The sequence below is a fragment of the Chlorocebus sabaeus genome, chromosome 22 (assembly GCF_047675955.1).
Source record: "Chlorocebus sabaeus isolate Y175 chromosome 22, mChlSab1.0.hap1, whole genome shotgun sequence".
Lineage (NCBI taxonomy): Eukaryota > Metazoa > Chordata > Mammalia > Primates > Cercopithecidae > Chlorocebus > Chlorocebus sabaeus.
The window spans coordinates 21,495,153-21,519,064 of NC_132925.1; the positions used below are offsets into that span (position 1 = coordinate 21,495,153).

Sequence of the window (23,912 nt, forward strand, 5' to 3'; positions counted from 1 at the left end):
ACTGCAGTCTGAACTTGACATAGTAGTTTCTCAACTTCGTAGAAGCACCCTGTAGAAAAAGTAGCTTTACAATTGGCTACCTGACTTGGACAAATTACTCTCTCTGGCCTCAACTCTCACAGCTAATTGAGAGAATTCTATATTTGGCCAATCGCGGTGATTAAACGAGTGTATGAAAGGCGTCTGAAGCTAGGGGGCGCTACATAAACGCTGATTGCCCCTTTAAATAGGGAAAAAGAATGCGGGCATTTTGTTTACATAGAGTTGGCAGGCATACGTTATCCAGCAAGGCCGGAACGGAAGACCCTCTCAGCCTCAGCTGCAACCACACCTGGGTATGCAGAAACCTTCTAAGATCCCAGCGTTTCCAGGGAGATGCTCCATTTCCCCTCACTTCTCGGGACGTGTCGCTGGACCATGAAGACCTCACTACCCTCTAATATAAAGTCCCTAGCCAGCACTCCACTTAGACCACCCAACCATCCCAGCTTTTCCTTCCGAGGCGGCTACTCGATGACATCACAGCCACTTCCGTTTCCGAAGGGGGCCTCTTTTCATTCTTCGGGACCGCTCTAGGCCGCCACCACGCCGGCTGGCCCCAAATACTCAATGGTTGCTGGGCGGGGTCGTGACGTCCTTGGCGTGGCTGCAAGGGAGGCCGCGGCGGGGAAAATGGCGGACGGGAAGGCGGGAGAGGAGAAGCCTGAAAAGTCGCAGCGAGCTGGAGCCGCCGGAGGTGAACACAACCCCAGCGTCGCGGGCAGCGTGGGATGCTCCGGGCCTTTCTTTGAGCTCCCCAGGGTGGGGGGAGTGGGGTGGGGCGAGAATGGGAGGACCTGGACCTCACCCGGCCAGGTGCTGGGCCCAGACCTGCCTCGGGCACGCCCGGTGCGGCCCGCTGGGCTCCTGGCCCACATCGCCTCCTTGCCGGGGGAGAGGTGGCCACTGTTCGTCACCTCCTGGCCCCAGCGGAGGCCCTGATTCCGAGGAGAAGGGAGATGGGCGCCAGAAAGGGAGACCGAACTCGGGGTGGGACCAGGAGCGGCGGTGCAGGAGCCGCTACCGCCACACCGGAGACGCATATCACACAAAACACACACACCGGAGACGCTCATGAGACAAAACATACACACAGTGCAAGCCACCGAGTAGTTGCCGCGGGAACTGGCCGCAGGCCGAGTCTCTGACGGTGCTGGCCTCTCAGTTCCACGCAGGAGTTAATTACGCCTGCTGCTCTCTTTTCACTGAGGAGGTGGACAACTCCGGCCTGCTCTCTTTCCTTTACTTCCAAGTTTAATACTGACCCTGTGACAGGGTGGGCCGAGGTGATGGAGGGGAAGAGGGATGCCTTTGCCTGCCCTCTGGTTTAAGCTGTGGGGTCTAGGGCTAAGGTTTGCTTGCCTTTCTTTGAAGTATCTCCCTTAGGCTGTTGCCAGCTGACCGCTTGCCAGATACTTAGGCGACTAAATAGTCTAGCGTGACTCCTCCTGTATTTTGTTACGATGTTAAACTCAGGTTACAGCTATCCTTATTCTGTCCATTCCACTCCCTAAATTCGGGTCTTGTGCGTTAAGGAAAAGAAACATGTAATCTCTCCAGCTCCCTCTTTGCCCGTAACAAGACAAGTGACTTAACACGTGCGAGCTGTTTAAAATGTTTTTAGAATATTTTAAACATTGTTCTCTATTCTGACCACCTCAGTTATCATTCCGGAAATTATTTAATATGAGAAAATAGAAACGATTAATAGCATATGAAGGCCGCTAGTAGACCTACCAACATGTTTCATGTGAATTGCCTTGGGAACAAAAATTATTGAAAAGATTAAGTGTAATGTTAATCACTTTGGAGCCAGGATTTCCTTTTTAAAAAACACGTACGGTTCTGTTAAGCTGAAACTCCATCTCTCTGTCTCCCCTCCCCACCCCCGACTTTTGTTTTGTTTTGTTTTGTTTGACTGGTAAAATACCTTATGAAAGAACAATTTAAATTGTCTACTACTTTCTCATTAGTGAATTTTTTTTCCCAAAAAAATTGTCTTGGAAATTGTGGGATAAAATTACATAAAAATTTAAAAGCAGTTTGAGGAAAAGCAAAAAAATTTAGAAGTAGTTTGAGGAAAAGCTTAAAGAATCTTATGTGTTGACTTTAAGGCCATCTCGTTAACTGTCTTGACCGAGGGTAGCAGATGTGTTTAATGTGCTGTCAAAATGTGCCTTGAATGTCATCATAAATCCACTGTATAATTTATCTGCCATTCTTTTAGTTGAGGGTTATTAGTTCTACAGTATGAATATTGATGTTTCCATTTTAGCATGTGGGGAGAAATAGTATAAAATTACTTTGCTAATTGGTATCAGAAAAATTATTATGGTCTTTTTCTTGGTAACTTAGAGTAAGTAATATCCCTTAACTTCTACATAATCTGTCTCCTTGTCGTTACAAGAAAGTAGTACTGTTACATTTAAGCCATTTTTGAATGTGAGATATTTTTAATGAAATTGTGCAGAGGAATCATAATTCAAATATGTCATACCATGGATATTGCTAAATTGGTAATTTTGTGGCAGATAGTCACTTTTTTGAAAACACTTTGTCAAGTTTGTCTTAGGGGCTTAACTAGAGAATGTTCTGAATTTTAATTCCTGTTGAGCAGTCTACTGAGTTGTACGTATAAGTATTTTTTTATGAGTAGTTTCCATTAATTTTTTTTTTTTTTTTTTTTTTTTTTTTTTTTTTGAGATGGAGCCTTGCTCTGTCGCCAGGCTGGAGTGCAGTGGTGCAACCTTGGCTCACTGCAAACTCCACCTCCCGGGTTCAAGTGATTCTCCTGCCTCAGCCTCCCAAGTAGCTGGGGCTACAGGCACGTGCCACCACGCCCAGCTAATTTTTGTATTTTTAGTAGAGACGGGGTTTCACCATGTTGGCCAGGATGGTCTCAATCTCTTGACCTCGTGATCCGCCTGCCTCGGCCTCTGGAAGTGCTGGGATTACAGGCATGAGAGCCACCGCGCCTGGCCAACATTAATTTATGTCTGTGAGAGAAACTACTTATTTGAACTCCCTGCTTTAAAGAATAGGGTAAAACTTTGGTAGTTTTTTTCTCCGCTCTTTGGTTATGTCTGTGTAGCTATTTGAAAAAATGTTAGGAGAAATAATGTTAGGAAAAATGTTGAAGAAGAGCTAGTCATACATAATCATGGCCATCTCAAGCTTTTTTGGTTATACCAAGAACTGCGTCAATGAAATTGACATTTATTATGCCAGACACTAGTAGGGTCTTGAACACCTTCTCATTTAGGCTGCACACCTCTGTGCATACGAGAGAGGTAGCTCTGCCCTTCTTTCAAAAAAGGAAGCAACCAGAATGCAAATGGATTATGAAGGGTACCCCTATGGACTTAAACTTTCTTATTAGGTAATTTTTTCTTTCTTTCTTTTTTTTTTTTTTTTTTTTGAGATGAAGTCACGCTCTGTCGCCCAGGCTGGAGTGTAGTGGTGTGATCTCAGCTCACTGCAACCTCTGCCTCCTGGATTCAAGCGATTCTCCTGCCTCAGCCTCCCGAGTAGCTGGGATTACAGGTGCTCGCCACCTTGCCCATCTTAATTTGTATTTTTAGTAGAGACGGGGTTTTGCCACGTTGCCCAGGCTGGTCTCAAACTCCTGACCTCAGGTGATCCACCCACCTCAGCCTCCCAAAGTGCTGGGATTACAGACGTGAGCCACTGTGCCCAGCTTACTAGGTAATTTTTTCAAAGTAACGTACCTTTGTGCTCTAAGGCTCAGCCCTCTCCAATTAGTCAATGAAAAAAAAAAAATGCTAGTACCATGTGTAATTTCATTTCATACTAGTTATATGTTTTATTTGCTCAATACAAATTAGATAAATTTCCTTTTATTAAAATATTCCTTAGTAAAGAATCCAGTGATTTGCTATTTTATCCATGTTTTATGTTCTAAATTGATAAGTGATTTTCTCATTTTTAAAAAAACTGATCATGTATTTAGTCATTCTTTAGTGTATAGATTCTTTCTACATATAAAGCCAGCAGGTTTTTGTATGTTTCTCTGTTCCAATGTGTAGAGCCAAAGAGATTTTTATTTTAACTGTGTGTCAGTCACAGGAAAGTAGTTATTGTTTGAGTTTCACTATGAAATGTCATACTTTATTAGAACTACAAATAGAATACAGAATAAAATTAGCATAAGTGCTTTTAGTTACAAACTGAGACTGACAAAACTGCATCATACTCTTTTTCAAAGATATTCTGTGCTTTGTAAATTGAGTTCCGTTTTTCAGCTATTGAATAGCAATCTTGATTCTTTAATTCTTCAGGTGCTTTTGTGATTTTATATATAAATAGGAGAATGGCACCTCAAGCAACCATTTCAGTGCTATCTTTGTCTCTTAGGGAAATCCCAAAACAGAATCCTGCTTAATTTCCCTCCCCTATACTGACTTTACAACTTCTACTCCTTGTCCAAAAAGAATGAAGAGTTTCTTTTATTTTTCATCTAAACAGAATCAAATGTTTTGTTCAAAGTTCTTATTAATCTAGAGACCCCATTATTCCAAAACTATATAGATCTAGATCTGTAGCCTCTGATCTTTAATTTTGCTTGTCAGTCTATTTGTGTTTGACTTTTTTTCTCCCCGTTCTAGCTCTGTGTCCTGCTTTCTTAACTGTTATCAAGGCCATCTTTTGGAGCATCTTCTTTTTCTCCATAAATAAACTCTTGATCCATTGTAGCAGAATACATCCTATATGGTGAACGGGCAAACTGGGGAAAGAAAATAAAATTTTTAATGATCAGCCAGCCTTCTTCTGTCTTATCGCCTGATATGTTCTTAGTCTTATATAACAGACCCAAGAAAGTCAGAATGTGAACTAATTTCATCATTGACTTCATACAAACAGAAGCAAAATTAGCAAGACATTTTGCCTTCCAAACCTACATATGTATGCCTTCTACTGTTTGAAATTATGATTAACTCATCTTTCATGACAAAATCTAAGATATAAACCAAAGTAAGATTGTTTTTTTTTTAATAGTTCTTATGGGTAGCTGAAAACACGTAATAACCAAATTGTCAGAGTAGAATTAAATTTCTCAAGAGGGAATGACCTTGAAGTTCCTTTTCAACTCCTAAGATTGTGTGAGATGTACATGAGGAACACATCACTCAAGAAAATAACTAGGCTGTGTTAACATTGTCATTTGGGTAATAATGGGCCTGTTTATAACTAGGTACTTTGTATAATTATTACTGCATTACTGAAGAATATTATAATTTGGTATCCAAGTGTATTCTTTTACCATGTGACTGATTTGCTCACAAACTACTAAGTGTAAAAGATGTTAGATAGATCTGATTTCTAAAAAGCAAAATCCCACAGATAACCAGATTATTGTGCAAATTATAGTGTTTAGTTGAAGGGTCTTTACTTTTTGTGAACTCTGTGTTTATAATTTTAAATTGCTCTGTATTTGATGCTAGTTAATTCATGGGAGCCTCTTCTACTGCCACACACTCTCAGTTCCTGCTGTATACTCTAACAAACAGTGGAAGAGACTGGTGGGTCAGTAGGTGACAACTGCAGAGGTATCTTCCTTATAACGATGCTTTTTGAGGTTGCTGCTCCCATCAATCTGCTAAGTAAAAATAGCTCATCTTGGTAAGTTGTTTCGACTTCACCAGGACCTGAAGAAGAAGCAGAAAAACCTGTGAAAACTAAGACTGTTTCTTCCAGTAATGGAGGGGAAAGTTCCAGTCGCAGCGCTGAGAAGCGATCAGCTGAAGAAGAAGCTGCCGACCTCCCAACAAAGCCTACAAAGATCTCCAAGTTTGGATTTGCCATAGGTAGTCAGACGACAAAGAAAGCATCAGCCATATCCATCAAACTTGGATCAAGTGTGAGTTGTTATTTCATATATGATGTTTGTAATGGATCTTAAGGATTTGCTTTGGAAATGTGACATTTACTAGGTTATGGTAAATTAAGGGTGAAAAGGTACATTAAGAACTAATCTTTGACCTATGAACTTAGATGATCAGCGCCCTGTTTAAGAAGGGTCTGAATGAATTTTATTTCAGTAAAACTGGTAAGAAACACAGATTTGGAATATTAGAAGGAACAACTATTGTAGGGAATATGATTTATAAAATAATAAACTTAGAATTTTTCTAAGTTGGCTGGGCACAGTGGCTCACACCTGTAATCTGAAAACTTTGGGAGGCCAAAGTGGGAGGATCATTTGAGCCCAGGAGTTTCAGACCAGTCTGGGCAACGTGGCGAGATCTATCCCTACAAAAAATAAAAATAAAAATCTTTTTTCTAAGTTGAGCAAGTCCTCTGAAAAATATTTTCAGAAAGATTTTCTGAAGTTTATTTTTTTATCTTTCAGTGCCTGTAGTATTAAAAATAATACTGAGAAATCAGTCATTTGTATCTTAAAAGATTAATATTAGTAAGGTATTGCTTGGTAAAAGATCTACCTAATTATCTTACTTTGGAACTACAAATGGGTGGTCTTTTACAGGTCAATATTTGATCCTTTGTTTTAAGATGTAAGCCTTAGATTAATACTTATTAACCATGGAACCTCTGAAAGTGTTTGAAATATTAATTTGAAGCATATAAAGTTGTAGAGATTTGTTGCTGACCTATAGTATGAAAATTTCATAACCTTCAACCAAATAGATCTCTTATTTAAGGGAAAAGGAAGTTACTTAAATAGTGTATTGCTGTTGGCTTTGAAAAATGGTTACATTCTTGTATGAGGAGAAAAATCCTAAAATTGCGTTTGAGTTGGTTATTTGTATCTGTGCTGTGAAAGTTAATGCTCAATTGCCAGATGTGCGTAACTTTGTTCTACATTAGATGTTTATTCAAAGATCTTAAAAATATGGTCTGGAGCAGTCAGTATATTTGGGCTATTCTCATTTTGCAAAGCTATTATTACTTAGAATCCCCACCCTCACTCTGCTCTGTTTTCCCTTTTTCTATTTCTATTTTTTAAAAAATTCAGTCTGAACAAAAAACATTGATTATAACATCATTACTTCATTACTGTATTTCTGTATTTCAGCTGATTCTTTTTGTTTAATATGTAGTTATAAAACTTTTATAGACCTAACTGCATAAATATTTAATGTTTTTTGATAGACAGTATATTAAATATATATTCTCAGGTATACTTCTACTATAGATGGTCCCCTTGAGAATAGATTTTACTGTGCATGAACATAGTCCCTAAATCTAAATCCCTACTCTTTCTTTTTTTTAATTTATTTTTATTTTATTTTATTTATTTATTTATTTTTTGGAGATGGAGTCTCTTACTCTGTCATCCAGGTTGGAGTGCAGTGGCGCAATCTCAGCTCACTGCAACTTCTGCCTCCTGGGTTCAGGCGATTCTCGTGCCTCAGCCTCCTGAGTAGCTGGGACCATAGGCACGCGCCACCATGTCTGGCTAATTTTTGTATTTTTAGTAGAGAGTGGATTTCACCATGTTGGCCAGGCTGGTCTCAAACTCCTGACCTCAGGTGATCCGCCTGCCTTGGCCTCCCAGAGTGCTGGAATTATGGGCATGAGCCACCGAGCTTGGCCCCTCTTTCTTTTTTTTTTTAATTTTTTTAAGACAGTTTCACTCCCGTTGCCCGGACTGGAGTGCGGTGGTGCGATCTCGGCCCACCACAATCTCTGACTCCGGGATTCAAGTAATTGTCCTGCCTCAGTCTCCCGAGTAGCTGGGTTTACAGGCATGCACCACCACGCCCTGCTCATTTTGTATTTTCAGTAGAGACGGGGCTTCTCCATGCTGGTCAAGCTGGTCTCAAACTCCCGACCTCAGGTGCTCTGCCCGCCTCAGCCTCCCAAAGTGCTGGGATTACAGGTGTGAGTCACCGCGCCCGGCCTACTCTATAAATAATTGACATGATTAGTAATTTCTGATAATTTGGGGTGGGAGGGTTATATTTTGAAAAAACTACTCAGTAAAACTTTTTAGTTTTGGAAAACAAATCTGTTTTTATAAAATAAACTGAAGACTGGGCGTGGTGGCTCACGTCTGTATTCCCAGCACTTTGGGAGGCCAAGGTGGTTGGGTCACAAAGTCAAGAGATCGAGACCATCTTGGCCAACATGGTGAAACCCCATCTCTACTGAAAATACAAAAGTTAGCTGGGTGTGGTTGCATGCTCCTGTAGTCCCAGCTACTCGGGAGGCTGAGGCAGGAGAATTGCTTGAACCTGGGAGGCAGAGGTGCAGTGAGCCGAGATCACGCCACTGCACTCCAGCCTAGCGACAGAGTGAGACTCTGTCTCAAAAATAAAATAAGATAAACTACAGTGTAAACACAGTCTTACTGGGGGGGGTGAAGTGTAGAATATTAAAAAATAATTGAAAGTGCTGGATTGATTATATTATATGAAGATAATCTGCCAACAAATGCTTATTTGTGTCCACAACATTAAATACATGACATCTTTAAAACTTAAGGGTGTTTCTAGAGTTACTATGCATACAACTGAACATGTTGTATTCTTTCAAAAGAAAACACTATTTATTTTTTTTAAAAGTGTGTGATATAAAAGAAGGGATGGTTAATTTTGTTTCAGCAGGTCAGAGAAGATTTTACTGATCAAGTGATCTTTGAGTTGGACTTAAATGTAGGCAGGAGCACAAGGGCATTTCATACAAAGGCAGTTACGGTACATTGAGAAAATCATTAGTATTTGGACAGGGTTTGGTGGGGAAATGTATTGGTAAACAGCCCCCAAAATTAGACCATGAGACCGAATTTAAGAACTTTTATTCCATAATGAGTCTCAAGACTTAAACAGATTTGCATCCCAGAAGCATCACTGTGGTACCATATAGATGGTTGGTAGGAAGAGGATGCAGAAAGTGGGGGGACCAGGTGCAGTGGCTCATGCCTATAATTACAGCACTTTGGGAGGCTGAGGCAGGATTGCTTAAGCTCAGTAGTTTGAGACCAGGCTGGGCAACACAGTGAGACCTCTTCTCTACAAAAAATAAACAAGGCTGGGCACGGTGGCTCAGGCCTCTAATCCCAGCACTTTGGGAGGCCAAGTCGGTGGATCTCTTGAAGCCAGGAGTTCGAGACCAGCCTGGCCAACAGAGCAAAACCCCATCTCTACTGAAAAATACAAAAAATTAGCCAGGCGTGGTGGCACACACCTGTAATCCCACTTACTTGGGAGGCTGAGGCAGGAGAATTGCTTGAACCCAGGAGGTGGAGGTTGTAGTGAGCTGAGATCATCCCATTTCACTCCAGTCTCAGTGACAGAGCAAGACTGTGTCTCAAAAATAAGAAATGAACCAGGCTTGGCAGGGTGCACCTATAGTCCCATTTCCTTGAGAGGCTGATGTGGGAGGATCACTTGACCCAGGGAGGTCAAGGCTGCAGTGAGACAAGACTGCACCACTGCACTCCATCCTGGGTGACAGAGTAAGACCTTGTCTCAAAAAAGAAAGAAAGAAGGGTCAGGAGATGTTTTTTGGTTTTTTTTTTTTTTTGGTTTTTGTTTTGTGTTTTGGTTTTTGTTTTTATGAGACAGAGTCCTCTGTCACCCAGGCTGGAGTGCAAAGGTGTGATCTACAGGCATGCATCACCACCATATCCCGCGTGTGTGTGTGTGTGTGTATTTTTAGTAGAGAGAGGGTTTCGCCATGTTGGCCAGGCTGATCTGGAACTCCTGACCTCAAGTGATCCACTTGCCTAGGCCTCCCAAAGTGCTGGGATTACAAACATGAGCCTCTGTGCCTGGCCAGGAGGTGTATTTCTGACAGTAGTCCCAGCAGGTAAATGCTAAGGACTTTAAGTTGGTAGTGTGATGGCATGATTGAAAAGGCAGAGGGAGAATTAAGTTTACTTAATAGATGTCTAATCAATAGGACCTTACAAGTTGAGGAAAAGATTTTCTGGTTTGAGTACTTATGAACACTGTGAAACTGAAGTATCTAGGGGAGCTCCTAAGTGGAGCTGCCCAGTAGGCAGATGATAGCCCATTTAGGGGTAGACATAGGTTTTGGTAGTTAAAACTAGGAATGAATGAAATCGACCAGAGAAGGAAAGGTCACTGACAACAAAATTCTGGTTGTCTGCTAATTTAAAAAAAAAAATTTTTTTTTTTTAGAGGTAAGGGACTTGCTGTGTTGAGCAGGCTGGCCTGGAACTCCTGGTCTCAAGCGGCCCTCCTGCCTCAGCTTCCCAGAGTGTTGAGATTGCAGACGTGAGCCACTGTGCCCGCCTGGGTATCTATATCTTCTAAATGGGGAGCAGCAGGAAAGGGAGAGAGACAGAACAAAAGGTGGGAAAATTAGGAGAATAACCAATAAAAAGCAGTGTTACAGAAGCCAAGGAAAGGGTGTTTTTATTTTTTAATTTTTTTTTTTTTTTTTTTGAGACAGTCTCACTCTGTCACCCAGCCTGGAATGCAGTGGCGTGCTCTTACCTCACTGCAGCCTCTGCCTCCTGGGTTCAAGCGATTCTCCTGCCCCAGCCTTCCAAGTAACTGGGATTATAGGCTCTCACCACCACACCTGCCTGTTTTTTTGTATTTTTAGTAGAGAGCATCTTGGGAGCTGAGGCGGGTAGATCACTTGAGGTCAGGAGTTCGAGACCAGCCTGGCAAACATGAAACCTCGTCTCTACTGAATATACAAACTAAATTCGCTGGGCATGGTGGAACACATCTGTAAATCCCAGCTATTCAGGAGGCTGAGGCACGAGAATCGTTTGAACCCAGGAGGCACAGGCTGCAGTGAGCCAAGATTGTGCCACTACACTCCAGCCTTGGCAACGGAGCAAGACTTTGTCTCAAAAACAAAAACAGAAAACCTAGTGTGAAGAGGTGGTTTGTATTAATTATGTTTATAGGCCTAGGAGCAGAAAACTGGCTAGTACAGAAAGATGATTCATGATTCCTTTTATGCTTTCAAGGCACATTGTGTTTAACATTACTATGGGAAGGTATTACTAATAATTTTCTCTTTCCTGTACCAAGTACCCCTTAGGTAAATGATATTGTAGATCCTAACTAGAAAATATTTTGTAGGAGGGCAACAAATGAACACCACAAGTTAGTAAAGTAAAACATACCTACTGATAATCCACATTTTTGAAAAGAGAGAATGGATTTGTCCAAAGTATTGGGTTCATTGCTATACAAATTTCTATGGAAATATAAAGTTAAATCTTTCAAGATAAATGATTCATATCATTAAACAAGCTTGTATAAATGTTACTTACATGATATTCCTTTTAATGTTTCTTCTTCAGAAGCCTAAAGAAACTGTTCCAACTCTTGCTCCAAAAACTCTTTCAGTAGCAGCAGCTTTTAATGAAGATGAAGATGTAAGTTGATATCCAGTTTTGTTTTTTTACTTTAACCAGTTATTTAAGGAAGGTATTAGTGGCAAATTATAGGTTATAATAGTATTAATGAATTTTCTTTATAATAGTTTTTTTGTGTGTGTGTGACATCCATAAAAACTGGATGTTCTATTTTTGCATTTTATTTGGTTGTAGGATTATTTTAGAATATTGTTGACTTTGGGGGCAAGAAGCTTAAGGATGAAATCAGCAAATGCTTATTATGAGTAATTTGTGCTAGGAAGTATGTAGGATCCAAAAAAAGAAAAATTCAATACTGTTGCCTTAATAATCTTTATAGCTGGGGTCTTTAGTAATGATACATTATGCATGCATTCAACTTTAAAAAGCCTACTGTTGGCTGGGCGTAGTGTCTCATGCCTGTAATCTTAGCACTTTGGGAGGCTGAGGCTGGTGGATCACTTGATGTCAGGAGTTCAAGACCAGTCTGGCCAATATGGTGAAACCCCATCTCTACTAAAAATACAAAAATTAGCCAGGCGTGGTGGCAAGCACCTGTAATCCCAGCTACTCGGGAGGCTGAGGCAGGAGAATTGCTTGAACCCAGGAGACGGAGGTTGCAGTGAGCCAAGATTGCACCACTGCACTTAAGCCTGGGCAGCAGAGCAAGACTCTGTCTCAAAAAAAAAAAAAAAAAAGTCAGCTATTGTGCTCACTTCCCATATCCCTAGGAGGGATAACAATTAAATAGTGCAGGTGATTCTGCCAGAAGTTCTACTCAAAAAGCATATGGTCCAGAATGAGCATGAGATGCTTATCTGACTGTCTCTTAGTCCCAATTTCCTCATGCCCCTCACAATGTCGCTACCTTCCCATGTTATGAATGACAAGCGTAATTCTGACTGATGTTATGAAGTTTCAGGCGTAATTCTGACTGATGTTTTTGTGTTAGACTCTGACATTAAAACTTAACCCCCACTCATGATGTGACATCATTGTGTAGCAATTAAGTGTTTCAGGATACATCAGTAGTTGTTTCCAAAAGCATATGTGGGCGTATATTCGTGTGTGTGTGTGAGAGAGAGAGAGAGAGAGTCTCACTTTGTTGCCTAGGCCGGAGAGCAGTAGCATAATCACAGCTCACTGTAGCCTTGACTTCCCAGGCTCAAGTGATCCTCTCACTTGAGCTGGACCATAGGCATGCCCCACCATAGTCAGCTAATTTTTGTATTTTTTTGTAGAGTTTCACCATATTGCCCAGGCTGGTCTCAAACTCCTGGGCTCAAGTGATCCTCAGCCTTGGCCTCCCAACATGCTGGGATTACAGGTGTGAGCCACCACACAGCCATATGTTCCATGTGGATAAGACTTAATATATTCAGAGGACTGGAGTGATTTGGGAAGAATATATGTGAAGTAGATACTAAAACATTAGGCAGGGTTTTAGTGAATCAAGAAATACTTTTGTGGCCGGGTGCGGTGACTCACGCCTGTAATCCCAGCACTTTGGGAGGCTGAGGCGGGCAGATCACCTGAGGTCAGGAGTTCGAAACCAGCCTCAACATAGAGAAACCCTGTCTCTACTAAAAATACAAAATTAGTCGGGCGTGGTGGTGCATGCCTGTAATCCCAGCTACTCAGGAGGCTAAGGCAGGAGAATTGCTTGAACCTGGGAGGCTGAGGTTGCAGTGAGCCGAGATCACGCCACTGCACCCCAGCCTGGGCAATAAGAGCGAAACTCCATCTCAAAAAAAAAAAAAGAAATACTTTTGTAAGCCAGGCTATCAATTTCCAAGTCACAAGTAGTAAATACTGAGTAGCTGCATTTGACTGAACTGGAGAGTTTTGTAGAGGAATTTTGAGCAAGGATAAATATGGAATGATTGGAGCCCAAATCAATAAGCAGAAAATTACTGTAGTCATCAGTGTATTCTCTCTCGGACTTTCACTCATTCTACGCATTTGAGTGCTTTCTGTATGTTAGCCACTGTGATGTTATAAAGATAGATCAGAAACATTCACCTAGGAACTCAGCAGTAGGGCAGACTTAAATGCAAAACAGTACAAGATAAAAATCGAAAGTACCTGCATAAATGATACTGTGGAAATTGAGAAAAGGAGTAAAGGCCAGATACTAGATGCAGCAGCATGTGAAAGACCACTAGACTGGCAGTTGGAAGAACTGAATTAAGTTTGAGAAGCACTGACTTAAATAATATTTAAAGTTCTTAGCATCTCTAACAATCTTAAGAAATTAGGTACCATTTGATTCAACCCATTCAGATATGTACAGATTGTAGGAGGGAAGAATGATACAGGATGCAGGGAATATGTACAAAAGTGCAGAGGTTGGAAATTGTAAGCACCTACATTACAACAGTGGCTTACTTCGAATGCCTAACAATTTGGATATCTTTTCACATTATTTTACCCTTAATTTGTGAGTTGTGTGATATATTTATTCATATTTTGAAAATGGAGAAATTGACCGGACGTGGTGGCTCACACCTGTAATCCCAGTACTTTGGGAGGCTGAGGCGGGTGGATCACGAAGTCAGGAGATGAAGACCATCTGGCTAACATGGTGAAACCCTGTCTCTACTAAAAATACAAAAAATTAGCTGGGCGTGGTGGCATGAGCCTGTAATCCCGGCTACTTGGGAGGCTGAGGCAGGAGAATCGGTTGAACCCAGAAGGTGGAGGTTGCAGTGAGGCAAGATCGCACCGCTGCACTCCAGCCTGGGCAACAGAGCAGGACTCCATCTCCAAAAAAAATGAAAATGGAGAAATCAAGTATGCATGAGCACATGCCAGTGCACACACATGTTGTCTTTTAGGTCTTCTGGTTTCTTGTTCTTTGCATCATACCCTACTGCTTTCCCTGCTTTTAAATATCGGATGCGTTTAGACAGCATTCTTTCTGCTGTAACAGTAATAAAGGATAAACTGTCTCATAGATTTAAAAAACACATGTATCTGAAATCTTCCTTTTTTTTTTTTTTTTTGGAGATCATAATTAAGTAACCTTAGATATATATTTGAGTTTGAAATATACTGAACAAAGAGGATAGCCACTTAATTAGTTAATTTTGAAATTTTAAAATATTTTTCCAGTTGTTACATATGTGTAGTCTCCTTTAATTTGGACAAATTCTTGAGTCTTTCTATGTATTTCATGGTGTTAACATTTTTGAAGAGTACAGGCCAGTTATTTTATATAAACCCCCTCAATTTGGATTTGTCTGATGTTTCCTCATGATTAGTTTCATGTTTCTTACTTTAGGCACAGATACCACAGAAGTGATGCCAAGTTATCAGTGCATCATATCGGGGAGTACATGCAGCCAACATACCCCATCACTAACAGGGTTAACTTCGATCATTTGGTTAAAGTGCTGCCTGCCAGATTTCTTCACTGTCAAATTACTATTCTACCTTTTGTAATTGAAATTTATTTTGTGGGGATAGGCTTTGAGAATATGTGAAAATAATATGATTGAGGACGTTTACTTACTAGTGTTAACATCTGTTGATAATTTTCGCCAGAATTATATGATAAGGTTTGCCAAATGATTTTTCTGATTCCGTCATCCTTTCTGCATCTATTAACTGTCTATTACTGTAAGGAAGAGCTTCTTATCACACTTAAATTTTATTTATTTAAGTGTATACTCATGGAATCTTACTTTATTCAATAGGTTATAATGCTCAGATTGTCACAGATTTAACCAGTAGAAGCCCCTTTAAGCTGGATCAACACCCTTTTAAAAAGTAGTAGTTAGCTAAGCAGCAGCATTTATACATGAAAATTTACGTTTGAAAGGAACTTCCCCCACAATTTTCAACAACTATAAGTGTAGAAAAAGTAAGGAATGAGCTCTCTTTTTCTCTTTTTTTTTCTGAGACAGAGTTTCGCTCTTGTCACCCAGACTGGAGTGCAGTGGCATGATCTCAGCTCACTGCAACCTTTGCCTGCCGGATTCAAGCAATTCTCCTGCCTCAACCTCCTGAGTAGCTAGGATTACAGGCACGCACCACCACACCTGGCTAATTTTTTGTATTTTTAGTAGAGACGGGGTTTCACCATGTTGGCCAGGCTGGTCTTGAACTCCTGACCTCAGGTGATCCACACACCTCTGCCTTCCAAAGTGCTAGGATTACAAGTGTGAGCTACCACACCCAGCCAGGAATGAGCTTTCAAGATGTCTTTATTGTAATAGATATTTTTGAAGAGCAGTACATTAAAGTGGTTAAGAACCTTTGCTTTGGTGTCAAACTCTTTTGCTATTCATTCGCTTCGTTTCCTTGAGCGAGTTAACTTTGTTACCTCACCTGCAAAATACGAATTATGATAATCATACCTCCCTCATGCGATTATGTTAGGATTTTTAAGAGATAGGACATATAAAAACATTTAACATGATGTGTAGCATTTAGTAGCTAAATGGTTTTAGTTCTAGAATGTTTGTTTTTTCAGCAGTTTTTTTTCTTTGTGCAAAATCAGCACCCTAGAAGACAGGCATTTATTTTTTAAATGTAGTTAAGGTAAATAACTCACTAATTTTCTCCTTTTCTCAAAATTTACAGTAGTGAAAATGCTAAAAGACTTAGATATAAAATTTAGCATATTAGTAATCAGGAATTTAATAAGTTTGTATGCAGTTATTGTGGTTTACTTACTTTTTTCTTTAGAGTGAACCAGAGGAAATGCCTCCAGAAGCAAAGATGAGGATGAAGAATATTGGAAGGTATTATAATTTTTCATAAATATTATAGAAAGTTACAAAGGTGAATTAAGAACAAAAATAACTTGCACATGATTTCTTAGAGTTCAGACTTTTCTTTTTTGTTGTTGTTTATATTTTTTGAATTGTTTTCTTTTTTTGGCAAGCACTAACTTAAAGGAGTGTTGAGGCTTTTCTTGTGCATTTGGGCAGAACAGTTTTTAAAAGCATTTTCTGTGTACCAGATGATTAATTAGGATTTTGAAGATGAGTGAGACATGGATCAATCCTCATGAAGAAAGATAACTGTAATTATTCTGTGAACTATCACTGATCTTATTTAGTCTCGCAGTTAGAGAAAATGAATGTCTTAAGACATAACAATAATTTCAGACTACTTCTTGACTGGGTCTTACTCTGTTGCCCAGGCTGGAATGCTGTGGCACAATCACAGCTCACTGCATCCTCGATCTCCCATGCTCAAACGACCCTCCCACCTCAGCCTCTCAAGTAGCTGGGACCACAGGCATATGCCACCACACCCAGCTGATTTTTTTTATTTTTAGTAGAGACAGGGTCTCACTATGTTGCCCAGGCTGGTCTCTTAACTCCTGAGTTCAAGTGATCTCCCCATCTCAGCCTCCCAAAGTGCTGGGATTACAGGTGTAAGCCACCATGCCCAGCCTGTTTTTTCAAATAAGAAATAGCTATGAGAAATGTTTCTGATTTCAAAATTTTTCCTGGTACAAAACGAATGGCTTTCCATCACTTCACTTTTTTAAAAAATTTGTAAGTAGAGACAGGATCTTGCTATATTGCCCAGGCTGGTCTCAAACTCCTGGCCTCAAACAGTCCTGCCTCAGCCTCCCAGAGTGTTGGGAGTATAGGTGTGAGCCACCATACTCAGCCACTTCACTTACGATATCATTTCTACCACTTTATCTTATATTTCTTTTTTTCTTTAATGACTTAGATGCCAAATACCAAAATAAGACAAATGAAAGTATTTTAATGTTCTCTATTGTTGCTGTTGTCATGGAGATAACATTAATTTTAAGTTAACACGATGTTCAGTTTCCTGTCTGTGTGCGTTAGTGGATAGTTTAGAGATTAGTAAGAAAGTTTAATTCCACATCAACCCCATACTGTGTCCCCATTTCTTCCAAATATATGAACCCACAAAGAACTGAGTGCTAAGTCTTTTTCCTTTTCCTAATTAACTACCAGTATGATAATGCTAAGTGCTAAATCTATACACAGGCATAAGTTTTCAGACTTTCATTATGTAATTCAAGTGGAGTCAGTCCCGTTGGGTACCTGCATGCCTTCCTTTCATACTGAGCTTAAAGTTGGAAGTACATGTGACGTTGTTGTCTTGCCTAAACACCTAGCACATATATTAATATATTTAAACATAAATAATTGAAGCAGAAGTTCATAAAATGACACTGAACCTTTCTATGTGTAATATATCTTCATGTTTTTCTTCTATTTCATTTTTTACAAATGCTGGTGGCCAGCTATCACATTGACTTCATAATGGTATTAATAGGTTACAGGCAACAGGTTTGTTTTTTTGTTTTGTTTTGGTTTTGGTGGGGTTTTTGTTTTGTTTTTTTTGTTTTTGTTTTTGTTTTTTAAGATAGGATCTAGCTCTGTCACTCAGGTTGGAGTGCAGTGGTATGATCATAGCTCACTGCAGCCTTGACTTCCTGGGCTCAGGCAATCCTCCCACCTCAGCCTCCTGAGCAGCTGGAACCACAGGTGCACACCATCATACCTGACTAATTTTTTAATTTTTTGTAGAGACGGTCTCACCATGTTGCTCTAGCTGGGAGGCAACAGTTTTTAAAACTGTAGTAGTTGCCACACTTAGCTGTGTATCAGAATTACCTTAAATGTTTGTTAAAACTACAGATTTATCCCCACCCCCAGTTTAGGCCTGCTGGATCTGAAATTCTAGAACTATGTCTATGAAGTGTTTTTTTGTTTTTTTGTTTGTTTGTTTGTGATGAAGTCTTGCTCTGTTGCCCAGGCTGGAGTGCAGTGGCATGATCTCAGCTCACTGCCACCTCTGCCTCCCATGTTCAAGCAGTTGTCCTGCCTTAGCCTCCCAAGTAGCTGGGACTACAGGCATGTGCCACCAAGCCTGGCTAATTTTTGTGTTTTTAGTAGAGACAGGGTTTCACTGTGTTGGCCAGGCTGGTCTCAAACTCCTGACCTCAGATGATCCGCCTGCCTCAGCCTCCCAAATTGCTGGAATTACAGGCATCAGCATCGTGCCTGGCCTGTGAAGTGTATTTTTAAAAAGCTCTGTAGGGGCTTCCAGTGTTCAGTCTGTGTTTATAATAGGTGCTAAACAAACCTGTATTGAATGAATCAAAATCATAACCTGAAAGACTTTATATAACATTTTAAATAAATTTTCTTTCTTTTAACACAGGGATACACCAACATCAGCTGGACCAAACTCCTTCAATAAAGGAAAACATGGGTTTTCTGATAACCAGAAGCTGTGGGAGCGAAATATAAAATCTCATCTTGGAAATGTCCATGACCAAGACAATTAAATGATGTTTTGAAATTGGGGTGTGGGGTGGGTGTAAAGTTAAAAGGAACAGTTTCCTTTTTTAAAGAATGGTATAAGACTATCTTTGGAGCCGCCTTTTTTTTCTTTTTCATTTTTTTAAAAGATTGAGTGGTACACTAATAAATGAGAGTTTGAAATTAGAGGTAATTTATGTTTTATATACAGATTTCAAGACATTTGCTAATTTTGTAGTTTCATGTGATTAGTTTCCAAAGGTTACAGATAATAAAGAAATCAGAAATGGTACCTTTTTAAGAATTGCATATTTTTTTAGACACAACTATTAGCACATTAAGAGGGAAGCAAAAAGTTATTGTCTATTTAAAACTGCAAGCAGTTACTCTCTTAACTCCCTTATTACCTAAACTTGTCTGGCTCCCAGGAACAGCCTTATAGAGAGAGGGAGTATTGTATTGGGAGGAAAATGTTACTGAACTATTCACTGAAAGTAAATTTAGATAAAATACAGCTTTTTTCCTTATGGGCATTTGTTTTGTTTCAAGTCATCATAAACTAGGTATTGCATTGCTATCAGTGGATACAGATGCTTAGCTCTTAAAAGAATTTTTTTTTTTTTAATGTAAACTGTTGAATATTTGAAATAGCCCACTTCACCTTAATGGGTCTTGTCTATCTTCATTAGTCTTCAAAGAAAAACCATTTGCTACCAAAGTAAATCAGTATTTTGAATGTGCTTCTCTTGTTTTTTGTTTATTAGCTAGTTCCTGTAAGCATTTCCACCAGAACTTGAGGCAAATCATAAGGAAGCTGTTTCTTTTAAAACACAAACCACCACCAAAAATTTAAATGTACATATTGCTTAAATATTTGGCTGTTTTTAGTTTTTAAAAGGTATAAACACCAAAAAAAATAATAACATTGTATGAAGATGGAAAACAAGAAGATGCACTTTCTGTAGTCTTGTCTAAGGATTTAAATTACTAACTTGTGAACTCCAATTTGAATTGAACTTAACTATCGGCTTTCTTACTAGTAAAATTGTATGGTTTATTTTAAATGCGTACATATTGACCAACAGCCTCTGAAAAAGCACATTTTAGATACTGAAATTGAAGGAAAGAAAATGCATCTTCAAACATTTTTTGGAATCTCACCACATCTACTTTGTTAGATTTGTGTATTGTAGGGTGTTTGTTTTGTATTTTTGTATTGTATATGAACTTTTTTTTAAATGTGACAGTTAAACACATCTTTAAAAGCATAGTCACAGACAAAAGAAGCATACAGTATAAAAATTTCCTTGAAAACTCCTACAATATTATATTTGGAGGCAGCTTCAGATTGTTTTATTGGTGGTAACTGCTTGCTGAGGTCTTTTAGTTGGTAATAACTCCAGAGAAGCAGCCTGTGTATATTCCTAACATTTTGTTCACTAGCATTTAAGTTTAGAATAAGCCCAAGTAAAACGATGGAAATGTATATAGAACTCTTAGTTCTTACATGATTTAATTATATCAAGATACATGAATTTAACTTACTTTAATGTAGGCAAACTATCCATTTTTTGTCCATTTTCCTGTTTGTTAAAATAACATACCTCTCCTACGTATTATTTTCTTGACCCAAATGAAATATTAACCTAAGGTCAAGCTGGGAGAGAGAAATGACTGAGATGAATGTCTTTACTAAAGTACCAATAAATTTGTCAAACTCAATAGTGTGTTTACTTTCTATTCCATTTAATTGTTGCTTGCTGGTTTTTGTTTTTAAAGTTGAGACAAATGTCAAGTGTTGCTCTTGTTCGTATTGTTGACCAAAGTAATGGGGGATTTAAAATTCTGAATTACTGGTGTCTACCTAGCTCAGCACCGAGTTCTATAGCATTACAGAATCTCAGACTGAAGACGACATAATCCTGCTCCAGTGCCAAAGGATTGTCTGTCCTGTCCTTTAGAAAATCAAGACTTAATCCTCTTGCAGTGCCAAAGGATTGTCTGTCCTTTGCTTTAGATAATCTTGCCAAAGCTTTTCTTTGACAATCACTAAATATTAGAAAGTTCTTTTTTTTTTTGAGACAGTCTCACTCTGTTGCCCAGGCTGGAGTGCAGTGGCACGATCTCGGTTCACTGTAACCTCTGCCTCCCGGGTTCAACCAATTCTCATGTCTCAGCTTCCCAAGTAGCTGGGACTACAGGTGCATGCTACCATGCCCGGCTAATTTTTGTACTTTTAATAGAGACAGGGTTTCACCATATTGGTCAGACTAGTCTCGAACTCCTGACCTCCAGTGATCCACCTGCCTTAGCCTCTCAAAGTCCTGGGATTATAGGCATGAGCCACCACGCCCAGCCTAGAAGGTATTCTTTTACTAGTGTCTTCTGTCCATTAACCCTACATAGGGATTTAGACTGTAAAGGAAAAAAATGTAATCTCACTTCTACTTAATGGCTTTCTTCAAATATTTGAAGTTTTTTTTTTTGAGATGGAGTTTCACTCTGTCACCCAGGCTGAAGTGCAGTGGTGGGATCTCAGCTCACTGCAAGCTCTGCCTCTTGGATTCACACCATTCTCCTACCTCAGCCTCCCGAGTAGCTGGGACTACAGGCGCCCGCCACCACACCCGGCTAATTTTTTGTATTTTTAGTAGAGACAGGGTTTCACCGTGTTGGCCAAGATGGTCTTGATCTCCTGACCTTGTGATCCACCTGCCTCAGCCTCCCAAAGTGCTGGAATTACAGGCGTGAGCTACCACGCCTGGCTTGGTCTACCATAATTTTTTTTAACCCCAACATAACATGAACATGCAACCTTCTGATCAAAATCAGTGTCAGATTTATACTTTTTTTAGCAGATCTGTACTTTTTTAAGCAGATTTATACTTAATTTTTTATATATAGAAAGGTTATTTTTCCTATAGCTCTATTCCCTTTTCCTCATTTTTGTATTATTATTACTATTATTACTTTGAGACAGAGTTTCGCTCTGTCACCCAGACTGGAGTGCATTGGTGCGATCTTCATTCTCTACAACCTCTGCCTCCTGGGTTCAAGAATTGCTTCAACAATTCTAAGGCAGCAATTCTCCTGCCTTAGCCTCTGGTGTAACTGAGGCTAAGTAACAAGCACCCACCACCACACCTGGCTAATTTTTGTATTTTTAGTAGAGATGGGGTTTCACCGTATTGGCCAGGCTGGTCTCAAACCCTGGACCTCAGGTGATCCACCCACCTCAGTCTCCAAAAGTGCTGGGATTACAGGCATGAGTCACTGCACCTGACCTGTAGTATTATTATTAAACATATCTATTAATGATATGACCCCAAAAATATATTATTATAATTATTACTTTACCATTACCATTTCCTTAGCCCAATATAGCTTTGCTGTCACTAACCTCTTTGTGTAGTTATTATATTACACATATTACATTCTATGTATTACTGGCTCACCTACACATTATATACATATTTTATACAATGCATGTTAAATTAGTTAAGAAAGAATGATTATACATTTAACCTGTCTGTCATAATTTCATTATTACTTTTACCTGTGCTTTTTTTAAAGCGTGGATTTGAATAATCATCTGTGTTGATTGCTTTCAGCCTGAAGAATTTCTTTTAGTATTTCGTTAACACAGATCTGCTAACAATTTTTCACAGCATTTGTCTATCTGGTAGTCTTTATGCTATCTTATTTTCAAAAAATACCTTGCTGGATATAGGACTTTTGGTAGACATTGTTTTGTTTTATCCTTTGAGCATTTTGAATATGTAATCCCACTACTTTCTGCCCTTCATTGTTTCTCCTGAGAAGCCATCTGTTAATCTTATTGGGATTTCCCTGTAAGTGATGACTTGTCTTTCTGTTGCTTCTTTTAGAATTTGATTCTCATCTTTTTTTTTTTTTTTTTTTTTTTTAAGACCGAGTCCCACTCTGTCACCCAGGCTGGAGTGCAGTGGCGCAATCTCAACCCACTGCAAGCTCCACCACCTGGGTTCACACCACTCTCCAGCCTCAGCGCCCCGTGTAGCTGGGACTACAGGCGTGTGCCTCCACACCTGGCTAATTTTTTGTGTTTTTAATAGAGATGGGGTTTCACCGTGTTAGCCAGGATGGTCTCGATCTCCTGACCTCGTGATCTGCCCGCCTTGGCCTCCCAAGGTGCTGGGATTACAGACGTGAGCCACTGTGCCTGGCCTAGAATTTGATTCTTATCTTTGCATTTCAGCATTTTTACTATGATGTCTTCTGGCATTTATTTGTGTTTATCCTTTTTGGAGTTTGTTGAGTTTTTGGATGTATGTTGTTATTTTTAAATACATTTGAAAGTTTTCAGTTATTATTTTTACAAATATATTTTTCTGCCTCTTTCTCTCCCCTCCCTCTGGTATTCTTGTTATGCACATACAATCGTGTGCTGCATAATGACATGTTGGCCAACAATGGGCCACATAAATGATGGTGGTCTCATAAGATTATAATGGAGTTGAAAAATGTCTAGCACCCAGTGATATCACAGTCATTGTAATGTCATAGCACAGTGAATTATTCACGTTTGTGCTGATGCTAGTGTATGCTGCACTGTCACACCTATAAACGTATAGCAATACAGGCTAGGTGCGGTGGCTCACACCTGTAATCCCAGCACTTTGGGAGGCTGATGGAGGTGGCTCAAGAGGTCAGAAGTTCGAGACCAGACTGGCCAAGATGGTGAAACTCCATCTCTACTAAAAATACCAAAAAAAAATTAACTGGGCACTGTGGCAGGTGCCTGTAATCCCAGCTACTTGAGAGGCTAAGGCAGGAGAATCGCTTGAACCTGGGAGGTGGAGGTTGCAGTGAACTGAGATCGTGCCACTGCACTCTAGCCTGGGGAACAGAGCAAGACTCTGTCTCAAAAAAAAGAATAATAATACAAAAAAAAAAAAATTAGCTGGGCATGGTGGTGGGCGCTTGTAATCCCAGCTACTCGGAAGACTGAGGCAGGAGAATCACTTGAACCCAAGAAGTGAGCTCAGATCATGCCACTGCACCCCAGCCTGGGTGGCAGAGCGAGACTCTTTCTCAAAAAGAAAAAGAAAAAAGAAAAAAAAAAAAAAAAACTGGCCAGGCCCAGTGGCTCACACCTGTAATCCCAACACTTTGGGAGGCCGAGGTGGGCAGATCACGAGGTCAGGAGATCGAGACCACCCTGCTAACACGGTGAAACCCTGTCTTTACTAAAAATACAAAAAATTAGCCAGGTGTGGTGGCAGGTGCCTGTAGTCCCA

At 39.8% G+C, this 23,912-nt stretch overlaps 1 protein-coding gene across 2 annotated transcripts; it reads left to right on the forward strand.

Moving 5' to 3' along the window:
* The first annotated feature begins 549 nt into the window (after nt 1-549).
* Nucleotides 550-20,355, forward strand: PCNP (PEST proteolytic signal containing nuclear protein). 2 transcript variants are annotated; one of them, XM_007985965.3, is made up of 5 exons: nt 550-736; nt 5,703-5,917; nt 11,312-11,386; nt 16,058-16,113; nt 18,533-20,355. In XM_007985965.3, the coding sequence occupies exons 1-5, from the start codon at nt 610-612 to the stop codon at nt 18,657-18,659; spliced, it is 600 nt and encodes a 199-aa protein (XP_007984156.1). In that variant the 5' UTR covers nt 550-609; the 3' UTR covers nt 18,660-20,355. The 2 variants fall into 2 exon arrangements, with proteins under 2 accessions (XP_007984156.1, XP_007984158.1); XM_007985967.3 differs by lacking the exon at nt 16,058-16,113.
* The last annotated feature ends 3,557 nt before the right edge of the window (nt 20,356-23,912 follow it).

Coding starts and splice junctions, on each gene's coding strand:
- PCNP (XM_007985965.3), top strand. CDS start 610: ATGGTTGCTGGGCGGGGTCGTGACGTCCTTGGCGTGGCTGCAAGGGAG. Junction 737..5,702: donor GCGAGCTGGAGCCGCCGGAG/GTGAACACAACC, acceptor CGACTTCACCAG/GACCTGAAGAAGAAGCAGAA. Junction 16,114..18,532: donor AGGATGAAGAATATTGGAAG/GTATTATAATTT, acceptor CTTTTAACACAG/GGATACACCAACATCAGCTG.